Source organism: Vidua macroura, chromosome 5 (assembly GCF_024509145.1).
Source record: "Vidua macroura isolate BioBank_ID:100142 chromosome 5, ASM2450914v1, whole genome shotgun sequence".
NCBI lineage: Eukaryota > Metazoa > Chordata > Aves > Passeriformes > Viduidae > Vidua > Vidua macroura.
The window spans coordinates 41546433-41562998 of NC_071575.1; the positions used below are offsets into that span (position 1 = coordinate 41546433).

Here is a 16566-nt window from a genome sequence, read left to right on the forward strand (position 1 = left end):
TCCCAAGTTATCCTCGTATGAAAGGAGTCTTTGGCTATATCACACTAATTTAACAAGATGTTTAAACCTATTTTCAGTGAAGTCAGAAGTACATAATTTTCCTTTAAAACACCAACCTTCTTTCAAGTGGCTGAAAAGAGATGACGTTACTGTGGAGACGGTAGAAAATAGGGATAAAATAATGAGGGACCAGGAAGGGATGTGATAACTAGGTGTCATGGATGCTATTTTCTTAGCTGGCCAAGAATAAGAGACTTCCAGCACTTCTGAAAGAATCTGCAAGACTAGACTTCTTTTCCATGTGTGTACTGACACACTGGCATCACTAAGTTCTGGATGTAGTTAATCTCATGCATCAACCCAGTTCTTTGTTGCACCCACTGCAAACCTTCACCAGAAGCCTAAAACAAGCAAGCAAATTTCAAATGCTATCACCTGAGAAAATACAGGCAGTTTTGCTTGGGTTGCAGAGACAAGCAGGCTAGACAAACTAGTAAAGCAAGAGCAAGAACTTCAGGTACAAAGGAAACAGAATAACAGCAGAAATAACCAAATTTGGTAGGAGAGACTAAGCCCAGGTAAGAGAGCCTTTTCTGCTCGTTAAGTCTTGGACAAGGAAAAGAAATAGAAGTTCACTTGCAGTCTTCTGGCTTGCTTCTCACAGCAAACATGGCAGCTTTCACTGTGATGTAGCAATTTCCCTGTCCAAGGAAACACTCCTGCTCCTTTCCATTAAATGCAAGCCTTTCACTTCAGGGATTCCAGTAAATGCCCAGTGCAGGTAACTTTTGCTGTTGTATTTCTCTTCATGTCTAACACCTTCAGTGGTGGGACATGTGTTCATTTTGGACAGAAGTTCACAAAGCCTATATATTAATGTAGCTGAGAGGCTAAAAGACTCTTCACAGATGAAAAGGTTGACTACTTTCTTATAAATTAATGTATACTTTTGTAAAAATTGACCCAAAAATTAATTATAAGACTAATACTCAAGATATTCTAGAGAAATGTAATGCATATATAACACCAGTTTCCCAAACATTCACACTTGAGTGACACTTCCATTTCTGCTGCAGAATCTCTCTAGAGGCATATACCACGTGTGTATATATCTGTCTATATGTATGTATGTATGTACATGTATATATATAACAGATATAAAACCTGCTCCAGAAGCAATGTTCTCTAACTAATTTCTCTGATTTCACTGAGTAACACTTAGGCACAGGATAGTGGAAGATGCACATAAATTGTTTAAACATAAAGGATGTGGTCCACTTTCATTTGTAATTACTAAAGTAAACACTTCCCTATGTTAATGTACTACTCATTCTTATGGGGAAGTATCAAATGAAAAGCCACACATATTTTATCTAAGGCACTGAAGCATTTTAACTATGTGCTTATGTATTTAGAGGTGTAATTCTCTAAAAACTGGCATTTCCTCTTACTATCTCAAGCTGCTGCCCAGTGTAAAGCAGGAGGTTTCAGTCATTATTATGTGCATGGTCCAGGACCTAAAAAAGTAAAAGGCCCAAGCCAGCCCCCAGTGAAGACAAGTTCTCGAATATCAATTTTACCAGCATGGGAACACAGCACTCTCCTTGGTGACAGAGAGGGCAACTGCACCCTGCAGGGAAGCAACTATCTTGGATCTAAGATTTTAGGTTGATGCATGCCAGTATCTTTAGAAGCAGAATTGACAGACAGTAGCTGGAGGGGTGAGCAGCTGGTGACTGCTCTTCACAAAATAGGTAAGACAATAGCACAAAAAGACATCAAACCAGGGAATAAGAGCATCCAAAGCTTAATCGACTATGCTGTGAATCTCTGCATTTTTGTTATTCCATGAGTCAAAAGACGTGCTCAGAAAAGCTACAGGCGAACATTTCTTGCAGTACTTTCTCACCCAGCACAGCAAACAATACACAATAGGGACACTATAAACTGAATAACTTTGCAGAGAAATTCCATCAACTCAGCTATGTGCCTATTTTAATGTTTCTATTAAAAATTCACACCAAAAGTTTGACTGAGTGGTATCTCTGAAGAATAAAGGGGAAAAAAATCTCAGAAAAAGACGATGCCATTACATTAATGTGCCAGCAGTACTGCTTTTTAATTGGCATGATGAAATTTTTCTCTCCAAATGAATTCATCAAATCACAATAAACAATTACTAAATTTACAATATATTAGCTACTCCTGCCATTTCAGGTTTTCACAGTATTTTCAGAGCCTTGACTTTTACAACATCTCTAAGGTAAGGCTCTCCATTCCACCAAGAATTAATCTTTCTGCCTCAAAGCTTTATGTTGCAACCTTCCTCCTACAAGTACACTAGGGAAGGTGGACAGTTAAATAGTGGCTGAGGCTGGGACAAAGCTAAGGATGAAATCTGACTGGATTAACTTCTGTATTTTGCATGTTAGATCGAGTAGTGTTCTGAACCAAGAAATGCATGGATAGCCCTAAAGCAAAGCTAAGCATCTTGTATGCAACTCCTCAAAGAAACAATTCACATGTACTTACCTAAAACCTACTGAGTATTACACAAGCAAGACCCATGTGGCCGTGGGGACAAACCCCCTCATGCATTACACAGCATCTCAGTAGTCCACTGCATGCATTATTTCAATAGCATTATCACATTTTAGTACAGGTTCTTAACATTGTCCTGAAGTCACCCACAGTACAAAACGCTACTGTTCAGGTGGCAAGTGAAGTTTAAGGGAGATAGTTTACAAAACAGATAAAACAACTAAGTGCTTAATGGCAGCATGGTCAAGTATATTTTCTTTCATTGATTCTTTCCCTCAAACCCAAAAAGCTACAACGGGAGCCAAGATCCGTCCTACCCAAGTTGCCTGAGCATAAGGCAAAGCAACAGGGAGGACAATTTCACACAATCCACCTACAGGCACTTAGATTAGCTGAAGCACCTTCACCTCCTTTACAATCAACATACAGAGACAAACTCTGTGAAAGGCTAATTCAGATCAAATAACACTTAAGGCACTTGTCAGCATGGGTTGTATCAGGGATATTTCTCTGCCTTTCCCATGGAAGAGAAAAGGACTGGTAGATTAGCCAGTTAAAATAGGATGCCTAAAGGTAGACGGTGAAAATACCATCCTAACTTCCAGATCAAGCAAGCTCTGCTTGGTCTGTCCTGTTTGTTAGGATGTGAAATGCAGGCAGCTACAGCATCCTTTCTGACCCTTCAATGAAGTTAGGGGAAAAACCCAAGGGTGTTTTGAATTTGGAAATAGTCAACAGCTAGGACTGCTACTTTACTTCAGAGAAAAGCTATTAGTAACACTTAATGTGTTGGTTTGTTAGTGAGCATGAGAATACCTAGCTTTTGAAAAGTTTAGTTCATGACAAAGGTTGAATTACCAGAATAATGCAGTATACAGGGTAAAAATGAAGTATCATCAGATTAAACTTTTTCTCTGTGTTCTGCAAGACACTTTACATTCAGCAGAGGTGCAAGTGCAACCTTTGCATGTCTTCTAAACACATAATGAGTTCAAACAATTCAAAAAGAGAGGATGAGTTAAGTATCTGTAAGTTTCTTCTCAATCTTATAAATACATTCGAACTGTGAACCAGAAGCACTAAAAAGGCATCAACTTAATTTCATATATAACCATATAAATAGCTGTGTTTAGCTAGCTTTAATTTTCACTACAAATTTAACAGACTCATAGTTAGGTCTTATAAAAATTCTGACTGAAAAATTAATTTGTTTTTAAAAACATGAGACACTTATGCACATTTATTATAAAGGTTTTAATATATTACAAGTTTAAGCCATTGTAATAAGCAATCAACACACTAAAATTTGTATCAAAAAGATACCCTGAGCCATCACTATAAATATACCAGCATTTTTAATTAATTCACAACAGCAAATTCATGACTGCTTTCCACAGTAAGTTAAAATATACAGTAAAGGTATCTCAGAAGTTCACCTAAAATTGTGAGCAGCAAGCAGTACAATTGGTCAACTATACTGTAAAAAGACTCTTATCTATATAAAGTGGTAATTACATATTTTTGCTTTTGTTAGAGAAATACTCAAGATTTTTTACCATTCAGACAAAAGCACTTAATATCACACATACAAGTTTTGCATATTCAGAACACACAAAACACAAGTCTGTCACTGATTTCCATCTTCACAAAATAGAAAATCCACCTCTTTCAAGGACGCCAGGTGAATAATAAGGTCTAAGCATGAGAAGAAATGCAGGCACTTGCTCTTCAGCCCAAATTCAGGTACCCTCCAAACAGCATGAAACTAGTGATTTTTCATCCAGCTCTGCGAAAGAAGGAGCATCCTACTGATGGGGTCGAACCCCACTACTTGTCTCGGTGGCCAAGGCTAGATTCCTCCTGCAGAATTAGGAGGAGAAGGAATTGTTGCCACCTCAGCAGCATGCAATCCCGGGAATACAAAGGGGATTCCCATTGCCATTGTCTTCATCTGCAGCTGATCATCACCAGCACTAGCAAGGCAGTAGCTTGCGCAGTTATCTCCACAGCGGGCAATGTCACAACCCGACCAACAGCACAAACTACTACCTCAGCCAGGGCTCTGGTGCTCCCGACCCCTTCTGAAGGGGGAAACAAGCAGGCAGACAACACAGCAGCGACAAATGAAATTAGAAGGAAAAACAGAAGAAAGATAAAAGGGTTCTGAGGTCTTTTGATGATCCTCGTCTCCTTTATCTGCTGCAGACATCAACCAGACTCCTCTCGCCTGACTGTGAAAAGCAAAGGGAAACCCCGCCCAACTCCCTCCCCAGATTTGCCCTTTTCCTTGCATGACCTGAAACCGACGGGAAGAGCTTCATTTATCAGATACATTACAGACCCCAGCTGGTACAGTAGAGATCACGTTTAATTTCAAACAGCCACAGTTCCGCAAGCCTGAAACAGATGGGGCGGGAGGGGAAGCAAGGAGGGAAGGAAGAAAGGCGAAGAGTCGGGGGGGGCAGAAGTGGGGGAAGAAACACAGCCGAAAGATAACCCCCCCCACTCCAGCCGCCCTCCTCGCCCCCCCGCGGGAACGGCGGCGGCACGGGACCTGCCCGCCGAGGAACGGGGTGCGGGGCGGAGAGGCGGCCGCCAGCCCGCCCTGACCTCCCGCCACCCCCGCCGGGCCTGCCCGCCCGCTCCCCGGAGAGGCGGCGACGGGCCGGGGCGCTCCGGACCCGGACCCGGACCCAGCGCCGCTCGCCCGAGGACGCGCCGTGTCGCCGGCTGGGGCGAAGGGCCCGCGGAAGGACCCCCGCCCCGGTCGCCCCAGCGGGAAGCCCCCGTCGCCTCTGCCGGCGGGAAGGAGGAAGCCGAGGGAGGGGAAAGCGCTCGCCTTGCCGAGGCCGCAGACAAAGGAGGTGCCGTGCGGGCGCCGCGGCTCTGTCCGCCCGCCCGTCCCTCGCCGCCGCCGCCCGTGTGTCCGGCTGAGCCATAGAGACCGCGCGGCGCGGGGGGGGGGAGCGCGGGGCGATCCGCGCCACGTGACCGGGCATGTCACTCACCCGGCCGCCGCCATCTTGCGGAGGGAGGGGGAGCGCTGCCCCCGACGAGTGCCCAAGATGGCGCGGGCGGCGCGGGGCCGCTCCTCACAGACGGGGGCGCTGCGCTCTCCCCGGGCCCCGGGCACGGCCGGATCTCTCGCTCCCCAAACGGGGCCCACGGAAGGCGCAGGCGGGGCGGGCGTGAGCACCGAACTCGGCCAGGTCCGGGAGCGGCGCCGTACCGGCACCGGCCGGCGGGGCAGCAGACGTGCCACCGGGCTGTCACCCCACGGGCCGCTTTGGGGCGGGGATTTTCAGCTCCTCAGTCCGAGAGGCACAGCGGGCACGGGCTTTCAGGGTAGATACAGTACGTTCCTTGGCTCTGGACTTTTAATTTGGAAGCTCTTTTCTTTCTAAATGTAAACAGACTCCATGACGATCTTCCCACAGAAACTGACCTCAAAGAAACCCACTGTGAACCTCATTACAGATTCACTAAAGGTATAAATTCTAACGTTCTTACTGTTCCATCTGTCCTTCACCACCAACACGTATGAACAAATCTATTGAAAAAACAGCTACCAGCACACCAGAGGGATTAGACTGAAAGAGTTTAAAAATTTAAATGTGTTAATTATGTTTACAAAAGCTGTATTAACATCAGTGGTGCAGAATATGGAAATAGGAATATGGACAATAGTCTTGGAGTTTCTAATGCAAAAATCTATCTACAACATGGGTTAAGAAGGAAATGCAACGCCTTTTATGACAACTTGCAACAAATTTGTAGTTGAGAAAGTCGCACTGGAAAGGAGCCAAAACATTGCCACCTTAGAGACAAAGATAAAATACATTACAATTAGGTAGTTCCCCCTTTTTAAAGTTGCTACATGCATGAAGCATCAGGCACAATCAGATCACTGATCATTTGTTTAAAACACGTTTAAACCAGTGATATTCTGTTGGAGAAAACATGCTAAGAGATTGTGTATGATGAGGTGATCCTGTAGTTCATATGTTTTTGATAGAGCGTGGCACATTAAAGAATATTCTACAGTTGATAAAACAGAAACATCCAATAACTCAGTCCTTTACTTCTGGTTCTGAAAGGGACTGTTTGATCTCCTCCAGGCCGCTTTCTCTCAATTCCTGTTTTCCTCTGTAAATCCGTATTTTTCACAGAGACATTGAGACTTAATCGTTGTAATTTTTGAGGTCAGGTAAGGAGAGGCAAAGCATTACAAATATGGATGCACTAAGGAAATGTATGCTCTGTTCCTACTCAGTTAAGTTGGTGTATACATGAAAACTCAGTTCTGAAAAATAAATACAGTTTAAAATTGGGACATTTAAGTGCTTATTAAAAAGAAATAGCAAAAGCTAGATATTTTCATACTATTTTTACTATTAAATAATCCGATTTATTTTAAAGTATATTACAAAAATATATTAGCAGTGGAAAAAATCCTGCAAACTTAGAATATTAAAGTTTTTTTTTTAATTCCGAGTTAATTTTTACCTTTTTTTTAATGTGCTCCCTTCTATTCTAAGGCCACCTCAACTATAATGTAAAGCAACTTTTACAAAAGACTATTAGTATTTCACATCCCAATGACTTATTTTCCTGAATGAAGGTATCTTTTATATTCATTAAATAACAGACTGAAATCCATCTAATATCATGAGAATATTTAGAAAGTTTCTTAGACAAGGAGTTAGCAATTTCTATTTGAAGAAAATCAGCACTTCTGGGCAAAAGTAAAATGTAAATTCAAACCACATCATTTGGATGAATTCATTATGAGTAAAGGGGAGATAACTGTAAAATATTGTTTCTTTTTGGAGTTTGGTAAGTTAAATAATTGAAATATTTATCATGTCTCAACAGAAGTTGTTTTTAAAATTGTAATTGGACATCAGTACAAACTACTGTCAGATAACTCAGCTTTACATCACAGTTTATTATATGGCAAATCAGAAGACCTACACATCTTTTTTGACTTGCATTTATCTAAAAAAAAAAAGTCCAAGATCTGTTACAGTAGATCCTGGAAAGCAATGAAAAATTACGTAAAAGGCAAGGAAATATGCAAGGCTGCAGCTGAATACAGGCACCAATTCGCAAGCTTTCAATCCCTGATGTTTGTTGGAACCACCCACCTTGCTGCTTCATGCCATAATGCAAAGCTCTGCAAGATTTTGAGGATGAGAGCCCTAGTTACTTTCAGTAATTCAAGTTTTTTTTTTTTTTACCAAGAGTGTAAATGTGTAAAGTCTTTCAAACAACTCATGTTTACTGGCAAGTATTTTTTCATTTTCCTAAGAGATGAGAAATTCAAATGCCGAAAATAAGAATTCAGGCACCCAAGTGGACAGTATCAAGTAACTGTAACCTTGCTGATCTGAAACACTTGGGAAAAAAGCAGCAGTTAAATGTAATATATAAAACAATCAGAAAAATAATCTGATGAGTGTACAAAACTGTAGCAGTAATGGAAATGGTTAGTTCTCTTTAATGAGTTTATGAAGCCAGTAACATCATGTACTCATCCAAATTGGGAAACCAATGGAAAACCAAGATGGATCAGTAGAAGGGAGAATTTAAGGCTAAAAAGGAGTTCAGCTTTGTACACTAACAGTAACTGTAGGTCTCTTAACTCTTCCTGTAATTATTCAGACTAATGCTATGACTACAAGAAAGTCACAGCATGTTGTCCCTTGCAGACACAGAGTACAACAGATAAGTATTTTAACATTATCTTCACTCAGGGAAAAAAACAGACAAGCCTCAGAGCAAGCCCTTACAAAAAATATGTAAAAACCCAAAAGGCAAACAAACAAACAAACGCCACAAAGAAGATGCTCTTAGGGGAACTCAAAAAAACTGTAGCACCATCAACACATTGCAACAGCAAAGTCAACTGCTTTTACTGTGGCTCTCTCATTTTCTCCATTTTGAGATGTCTAAAGTAAACTAAAAAAACACCATGAAACACCAGATGCCTAAGTCTAAGGAAGTTGTCCTATGCTCTGTTAGCAAGAACTATCAGTTCCACATAGCAAGTTAGATAACCTTTTAGGATGGAATAACTCTACTGCCAGGCCCGCCTATTTTGTCTTCCCTGACTACAAATGAAAGCCAGGTTAGTTAATCTTGTGGTAGACCTCAAATTTTTAGTTACCTAAACCTCAGAAGAGAAATCTAACTTGTGCATCTCAAAGCAGGCATTCCATACTGCCTCTCCTAAGTTTATTACAGGAGGAATTATTTCTGTCAAAACTAACTTCTATTTAATAATTACTTAAATAAACAAGAAACTACATTTTAAGCTTGATTTTGCACCTACATTCACGTCCTCTAAAAGATTATTATTTCATTAGCAATAATTTAAATGTTTGTTTGCAATTAAATATAGTCCCACTAAGTCTCGTAACTTTTTAAAACTAGGGGATTCATTTTACATAGCTAAGATTATATCGCTTGTTAGATGCTAAATGGTTACATTTTATTTGAAAACATATGAGTACATTTTTTGATAATTTAACACTTCATTAGTTTGAGAAGATCTCTCTTTGGATTCAAAGTACAACATGAAAAATGGCATTCAAAATAATTCTTAGATTGATCTCTTTTAAATGTATTGAATACATCCATGAAATACATTTTGTTAACAAAGAGTACAGAACTAATTGTTTCTGGTTGCCACTGCCTTCAGCTTTTAGAGAGAGTGGATTTTACATTCACAGGTGTATATGTAAGAGGGAAAAAAAAAAGGCAAAACTTTTTTCAATTCCTAACCCATTTCCAAGTTTGACCTAGTTGTTTGAATTGAATTGGTTAAAGTGATATTAAACTGCAAGAAAGAGCTACTACTATCAGACTGAAGTTTAGTGCTTCAAAAACTTGCTTCCCCCTCTATAAAGAGGGAGGGGCTCGTGCTACTCCATCAGTTCAGTGCATTTTCTTTGAGACTATGGCCACAAAACTGCTTAAAATTTTAACAGTATAGTCCATACAGCTGTTACAGACATTATTCATTTTGTATTTTGAGAGAAAATATTTAATTTAAATAAGTCTAAGTTCTAAGATAAATATTTATCTTTCCTCATTTGTTCTAGGGCAGTACTTTGTGTAGACTCTGGAGCTCATTTTAGTACTAAGGTAGTACCGTATAATGCTTCGCCAAACCCAGAGGCACGAACAGATGTTCAGTAAGTAGATCTGCAAGTAATAGTTGTGATGGGCTCCAGAAACCAGTTCTTTGTACATGTACATCCTAGCAGCACTATGCACTTAATATTCCTGTCCCCTTCCATGTTTTCTCATGACAAAGGTTGATCAAAACCAGACTGCTCTCTGTGCTCTCTCTGAATTGGTGGCAATCCCGTTTTGGCTGCCATTTTTTATGGAGCCTCTCAGCCCTACCCCTCATGACCAGGCATTGGTCTTTGATGTGATGTGGGACAGAAGTGTGAGTCTTCTGGCAAAGAAGCCAGAAAAGTAAGAAATTCCTTGGCAACTTTAATTGTTCTAAGTAAGAAATAGTTAACATTAAAACCATCAAACTGAGTGATACCAGGCTTCATGTTTCCAGCCACCACAGCCTCATGAACTTCTGCAGTCTTCAAGCAGCTTCAGCTTTGGAGATACCACTCATGTCAAGTCTAAGGCAGATATTTTGTGCACAGAGAGCAGCACAGGAATTATTCTAGTTTGAAGATCAGGGTCTTCAGTAACAAAACTGTGAAGGTGCCAGATACCTGACTTCCAAGGGATTTTCCTTTCTTATTTAATTATTGATAAGCTCTTCTGAAAACAAAACAGACAGAGGGGCCAATGCCTTCGAGTATGTTTCAACATCATAATATTTATGATTGAAGAAAAATATGGTAGCTGTACTTAACTCATTCTTTCCATAAGGAATATATTTTAGGTGAAAAGAGAACTACACTGCTGATAAATGAGATTAGTTATGAAGTAAGTTCTTAAGGCAGGCATCTGGATCATAAGTGGAAATAAATGTGTTAACATGGAGGAAAAAAAAAGCTTATCAAACTGATCATAAAAATAAGCTTATCTGAGAGTTCCTCTAAACATAGAAAGTAAATTGAAGCAATGAATAGTCTCATCTCTTGCTAGTGAAATCCTGTAGTTAACACAGGTAAATCTTTTCCTTTTTATCAGTTGTTTCATAATCAAGGCATAAATTCTTAAATAAGGAGCTTAGAAAAAGAAGGATCAGTTTTTAGCATGTTACTCTCTGACAGACACAAGGATACCACAAAGATGATCTTAAAAATGCTGAGGTTACTCAGATTAGTTCTTTAAATACCAGGAAGAAATTCTTCAGGCCCAGTCAATTTGACAACATATAACCATTTTCTCTCCTCTTTCCATTTTCTAGGCAAGCTTCTTCAATTTTTGTTACTCATATCAATTGCACAAACAATAGACTGGCAGTAGATTTCTGATGTTTTTGATTAGCCATCACTATAACAAAAAAAAAAAAAAATTCAACACACAAATTGCATACAGAAAATGAGTAGCTAGCTGCAAATGTGAGGTGAACAGCTAGTGAAGAGACACAGAACTGAGCTGTACAGAAACAGATGAGTAGAAAATGTGCTTTCCTCCTCCCAAGAACACTTGTATCTTGAGCTTCTAAATGAGTTTCTGTAAAATACAGTGATGACTAGTACTTGTGTTTGCCATTGTGAGGAAAAGAAAGGCATTTGCCTCACTAAAAGTATCTTGCCTGAAGAGTTCAAGGCCAGCGATGAGAACATTTGCACTTTGGCAAGAAGAAACAACTCAACCTGAGTAAAAAAAAGAACTCCATCTGCAGAGTACAATGATAAACTACTCAAGTTTCACAGACATATTCTTATTTACTCGTGTAAATAACTGTGACCATGTGTTTCATGTGGTTTAACGTCCAGTCACATTCCACAGTACACCAGTGAAGCAGGTGGAGAAGCTGGCTCATGTACAAAAGAGCAAAACAGATGTCCAGTTAGATAAACTGATGATAAGCAAATAACTACTGTAGGTTACTTCTGGGAATAAGACTTTCTGTAAGAACTTCCCAGCTTGAGACATCTGTTCTTTTTTCATAAGCAGTTACTATGCAATCTCAAATCCTCACGTACATTAAAGCAGGGGTCATAGCACTGAGATGTACAAGTTTTCCCAAGTAATCCAAAGTCTTGATATGAACATGCTAATATCTAATAATTTTCTCTTTGGATTCCCATCCTTGTCTTTTTTTTACAGTTGTAAACAAGAACGAAAAAGGTGAAGATCTTCTGACTTCCAGGTGACACATTTCTATACAGTCAGCTGTAGCACTTTTCTAGCTGGCTTCAGCGACACACTGCAGACCCCATCCTGAAAATGTCCACAGGTTTTAATTCTCATGACAAAGCAACCCTACAGACTTGAAATGAATTTGGACATGGGTCTACTCAACAGGTAATGTTAAATTAATTCAGTTTCTTCTGGAACAAGATTTACCTTGCTAGAAACATGTAAAAATGTGAAATTTAAATATTCAAAATGCTGCTTGCCTCAAAGAAGCCCTAAGAATGCTTAGCAAAAAGTACAAATAGAAAAAAGAAATTGATATTTCAAGTTGGAAGAAATATTTGAGTGTTGGACAAGAAGGCACAGCAAAGGGAACAATTTTTGTTCACAGACAAAATTAGTCAATGAAAACATTTTCTAAGCTAAGGAGCTTTGTTTTTAGCTTTCAAACTATTTATACAAAATACAAAAAAGCAGCTTTAATACGGTCAACCTCAGATTGCATGTCCAAAACATGCCTCAAATTGCACATATATTCATTTTGTAATTAAGAGGAAAGGATGGCAAGTTAGCTCATTGGTAGTTTATTTCAAAATCTTTTGAAGATTAATATTCATAGGTGTAAAGTAGTTGCAGTTCTAGAGTCAAGAAAGACTCATTCATCCCTTTCTGAATTACAGATAAAGATGAAGTTTGCCTCAATGGACAAATGCATCTGTATTATCACTGAAAAATCCATTCAAAACTAATTAGAAACAAATTCACCCATAGCTTGGACTGCACACCTATATATTCTAAAACAAATGAATTCCCTTCTTTCCTGTCCTACAGTTTGTTTCTTTAATGACCTCGACTTATCTTCCACTAATTAGGAGAGCAGTTGTCAGGTTTTCACTTTCAGAGTATGGATGATGTTGCTACTTTTATGTAAGATCCAGTTCTGCAGTATATGTCTCCTCCAGAGACAGTATTTTGACATAAATTCTCTTAACAAGAAACATTTGTTTCCTTAATGTAAACTGTGTATTCTCTTAAAACTATTCAGGTTTGACAATTATGTCCTATGCAACTCTGGTCACAGAAATGTGCAAGGTCTTGAAGCCTCCTTAATATTTACCATACTTTAAAACAGAAAGCTTTTAAAAAGGACCATAAACTGGAGACTTGTGGGAGCAAGCTGTCCAGAGAACTTCCTGGAGAACAATATTAATGCAGGGTAACCCTGACCAGTTCATTACACCTTCAGCTTGAAGCTTCTACAGCTTTTACACCTATTCACACGTACCAATCAGTGTTCCTTGAGCAAGGAAAGTGCAAAGCAAACAGATGTAATACCATTTCTTATGCATGACAATTTTTTAATATCTACAAAAGACTTGAAGAAACAAAACCCTAAAGGTAAGCTCTGAAATCCATAAAAAGGCACCTGTCTTTTTTTTTTTTACATTTGGCCTTTGTGCTTTCACATCACAGATTAAAAATGTGAATACAGGTGAAACATTATTGAAATTAAAATTCATTAAATAAGAGTTTAAATGCTAGATCAGAAACTTTAAAAACAATACTATTAAAAGTGGTTTGCTTCAATTGTGTATTATGTTAAAGTGAAACAAATTCACATTTACTTAATGACAAATTTTACTGCATTTCTGAGTATCTATCTTCAAAAATACACTTCTCATGGTTTTTATCAGACACAGTTTATAATTAAATTATTAGAACAGTTTGTTTGGGTTGAAAAGACATTACAAAACAAAACATTTAAAAGTATTGAACAAAATATTACAGCCAAGTATTTTAGATATTGAACTTGCCTTTCCTGGGTCATGATTCAAAGACTGTGATACTTGCCAAGAAGGTCAAAAAAGGCTAACAACCCTCAAATATGTTTGTTTTCTTTTTAAAGCAAGGCTGAAACTGCAAAAATGGATAGAGTTAAGTAGAACAAAAATCTTGAAACAAATTTATTATGAAGTGAGGTATGGTAGTGTTGAAGTGCTACAGTGGATTTGTGCATATTCAAACTTATTTCAGGTCAACTACTCTGAAGTTTGAGATCAGCAGACTGTGACTGCTTGCTTCAATCTTTCATTATATGACCCTTTGCAGATGTCCAATGGCCACAAAGAAGATACATTCAATTAAGCAAAAACTAACATGATCAGATATGAATGAGCATATCTGACAATTTAGAAGGCAAACTGTAAGTAAAAATGCAAGCATACAACTTATTCATAATAAATACATTTTCAAGCGTTTGACATTATCAATATTTTTAAAAGAATTTAAATAATAAATGCAACTATTTTATACATAACTGTACCATTTATTATACACACAAGTATATCAGTTCCCTTTGTTTACAAAGGCTGGTTACAGATATATGGAATGTTACAGTACCATCTTGCATAAAATTTTAGTACAATTCGTACTTCAAAAAAGGGTGCAAAACACCAGCCTAATAAATCTGACTGAATTGAAATATTTTTAATTACATCATTAACACATACACAACAAGCTGTACATAAGCCCACTTTTCAATCACCACTTCAAGATACTGTAGCAAGTACATTAGATTATAAATGATTCCAACTAGTCAATTAAATTTATTAAAGGTTTGCACTGCTACTCACTCTGGAACCTTTGAGATAAAGCCTGTATTCACGACTTACTGAGCTCTTGTTAGTACAGTTAAGAGGCAGTCAGCATTGGTTGCCAAAGTACTAGTCACAAGAGATTTCCTCAGAGAAACTTCACCCAGGAGCAAACATTTTTGGATAATCCTTTCAAGAATAAAAAAGAAGTTTTATGGGGTCAAGACTCTCCATTCTGTACCTTGGCTGCTGGTGGATGCATGAAGTCCTTAAAGGGAACCAGTGCCTCCTTCAAAGCAGAGCACACTTCTGAGGATGAGCAGGTGATACATTCTACTAAAGTTGGGTACAAGGCAATAACTTGTGCCCAGGTACTAGAATCAACTGCAGGGAAGAAAAGAAAAGACTGAATCACTTACCACTGTCCAAACACTGACAACAGATTTTTTCCAAACCTCTAAGATTCACAGCGTGCCTAAACATAGGTACTTAGTGCTATACAGAGACTATGGCATCCACGAAGGGCACTCAAATACGGGCCAGGATTTCTGCAGGAGAATCATTTGTTTTTTCAGCTGCAGCCAGAGGCCATGTGGGATAATATCCTTAAAGTGGTGCTACACACCTGTGTTTCTACATATGAGTCATTCACTGAGTCTTTGGAATGAAGAACTGACAAATTTAAGATAGTACTTCCATCTGTAATATATATGTTTTCTGCCTGCTTTTCTCAGCTATTGACAGAAAATTGAACTGGATGCACATTTCACTTTTGGAAATTGTCAGCAATGAGACTTTCTACTGATTTCAGATCATTTCAGATTACAAGAGCTATAGAAAGCAAAGGTAAAAACACAGGACAAAGATAAAAAATATCCATGGTAAAGTTTTGTTAGTCCAACAAGTAAAATTAAACTTTGTAGCATGATTCTTATTATAATGTAACTTCCTTGCTTACTTCTGTTTTAGCTCTGCTTTCAAAAGAGAACAAACCCCTGGCTTCAGACAACATTAATAATTATCATAAAAAAATAAAATTATTGAAAGGTAGAAGAAGTGGGAGTGAAATGATTCTGTAATTTGTCCAGTAGTTCTCTTTCTAAGAAAGTGTGTGGGAGGTTTGGCAAGCACTGCTGCATATGGACCAGGGGAAGAATGTCTCTCATTGCAGGAAGAGGGATGTGGGGAACAGTCCAGCTGAGTCAGCTTCTCTATTCCTCTAAGAGGAAGACCCACCAGAATAGCACTCTATTCCTCTAAGAGGAAAACCCACCAGAGTAGCACTTCAGTTAGCTTCAGGGTTAGCCAAAAGGGTTTATGCATCCTGGCATAGTTCTACCTGCACACTTTGGCCATAAAACCTTAGAAACCACATCATCATAACCCTGGCTGCTCAGTGATGATACAAATGAGGCACTGCCCCTTTCCAGAAACTCACCTGCCTGTGTTTTTCTGGAAAGGCTGGTTTGTTTGTTTATTTCAGGATTAAAAAGGTTTTGTTTTTTTTTCCTATTCCTCCTAATAACAAAAGCAGGGAGGTAGAGGGAAATGTTGTATACACAATTTTGTCAGAATTTCAGAGTCCAATACAGTGGACTTAACCAAGACTCATGATTAGGTTTCCTTCCAAGAACTGTCCATGTATACCAGAGGTGCAGCTTACAGGAGGAACAGGATAGGTAATTATAAATGAAGTTGAGGTCTTTCATTTGATTCAACCCTTTAAATAAATCTGTCAACCATTTACTCAGGCATCAATGAGCTAAGCTCAGTCCAGGGGAAAGAAAATATGAAGAGAGGGAAAGCAAGACCACAAGTGTAAATATCTACCAGCCTGTCCATGCATTTAACTTGTACACCCCTTTAACTGCAGAGTGCACCTATGTGAACATGATCCATAGCAACCTAAAAAGGTATCGTGAGAAGGAAAAAAGGATCTAGCCAGGCTTCATATATTTAAGAATTCCATTAATATTTTATGGAAAGTTTTTTTCTTTTGTGTTCAGAAGACACTAAGCTTTATCTAATAAAGGACTCCATAAATTGAAGCTCTCTTTTATTAAATATATCTTAGATCTTTATACTTTTAGTCATACTGGAAAAATCTTGGGGGGTTTCTTGCCATCTACCTGTCACCTAC

At 38.7% G+C, this 16566-nt stretch overlaps 1 protein-coding gene across 8 annotated transcripts in view; it reads right to left on the reverse strand.

Moving 5' to 3' along the window:
- MON2 (MON2 homolog, regulator of endosome-to-Golgi trafficking) overlaps nt 1-16566 on the reverse strand; it is a 105828-nt gene that overhangs the window by 26664 nt on the left and 62598 nt on the right. For 4 of the 8 annotated variants that reach the window (XM_053977989.1, XM_053977988.1, XM_053977987.1 and 1 more), the window contains one exon: nt 14668-14810. In XM_053977989.1, the coding sequence (XP_053833964.1) occupies nt 14668-14810 (143 nt within the window). Of the gene's footprint in view, nt 1-10988; nt 11020-13772; nt 14811-16566 lie in introns of those variants that run through there. The other 4 variants (XM_053977994.1, XM_053977992.1, XM_053977991.1 and 1 more) reach the window with 2 other exon arrangements.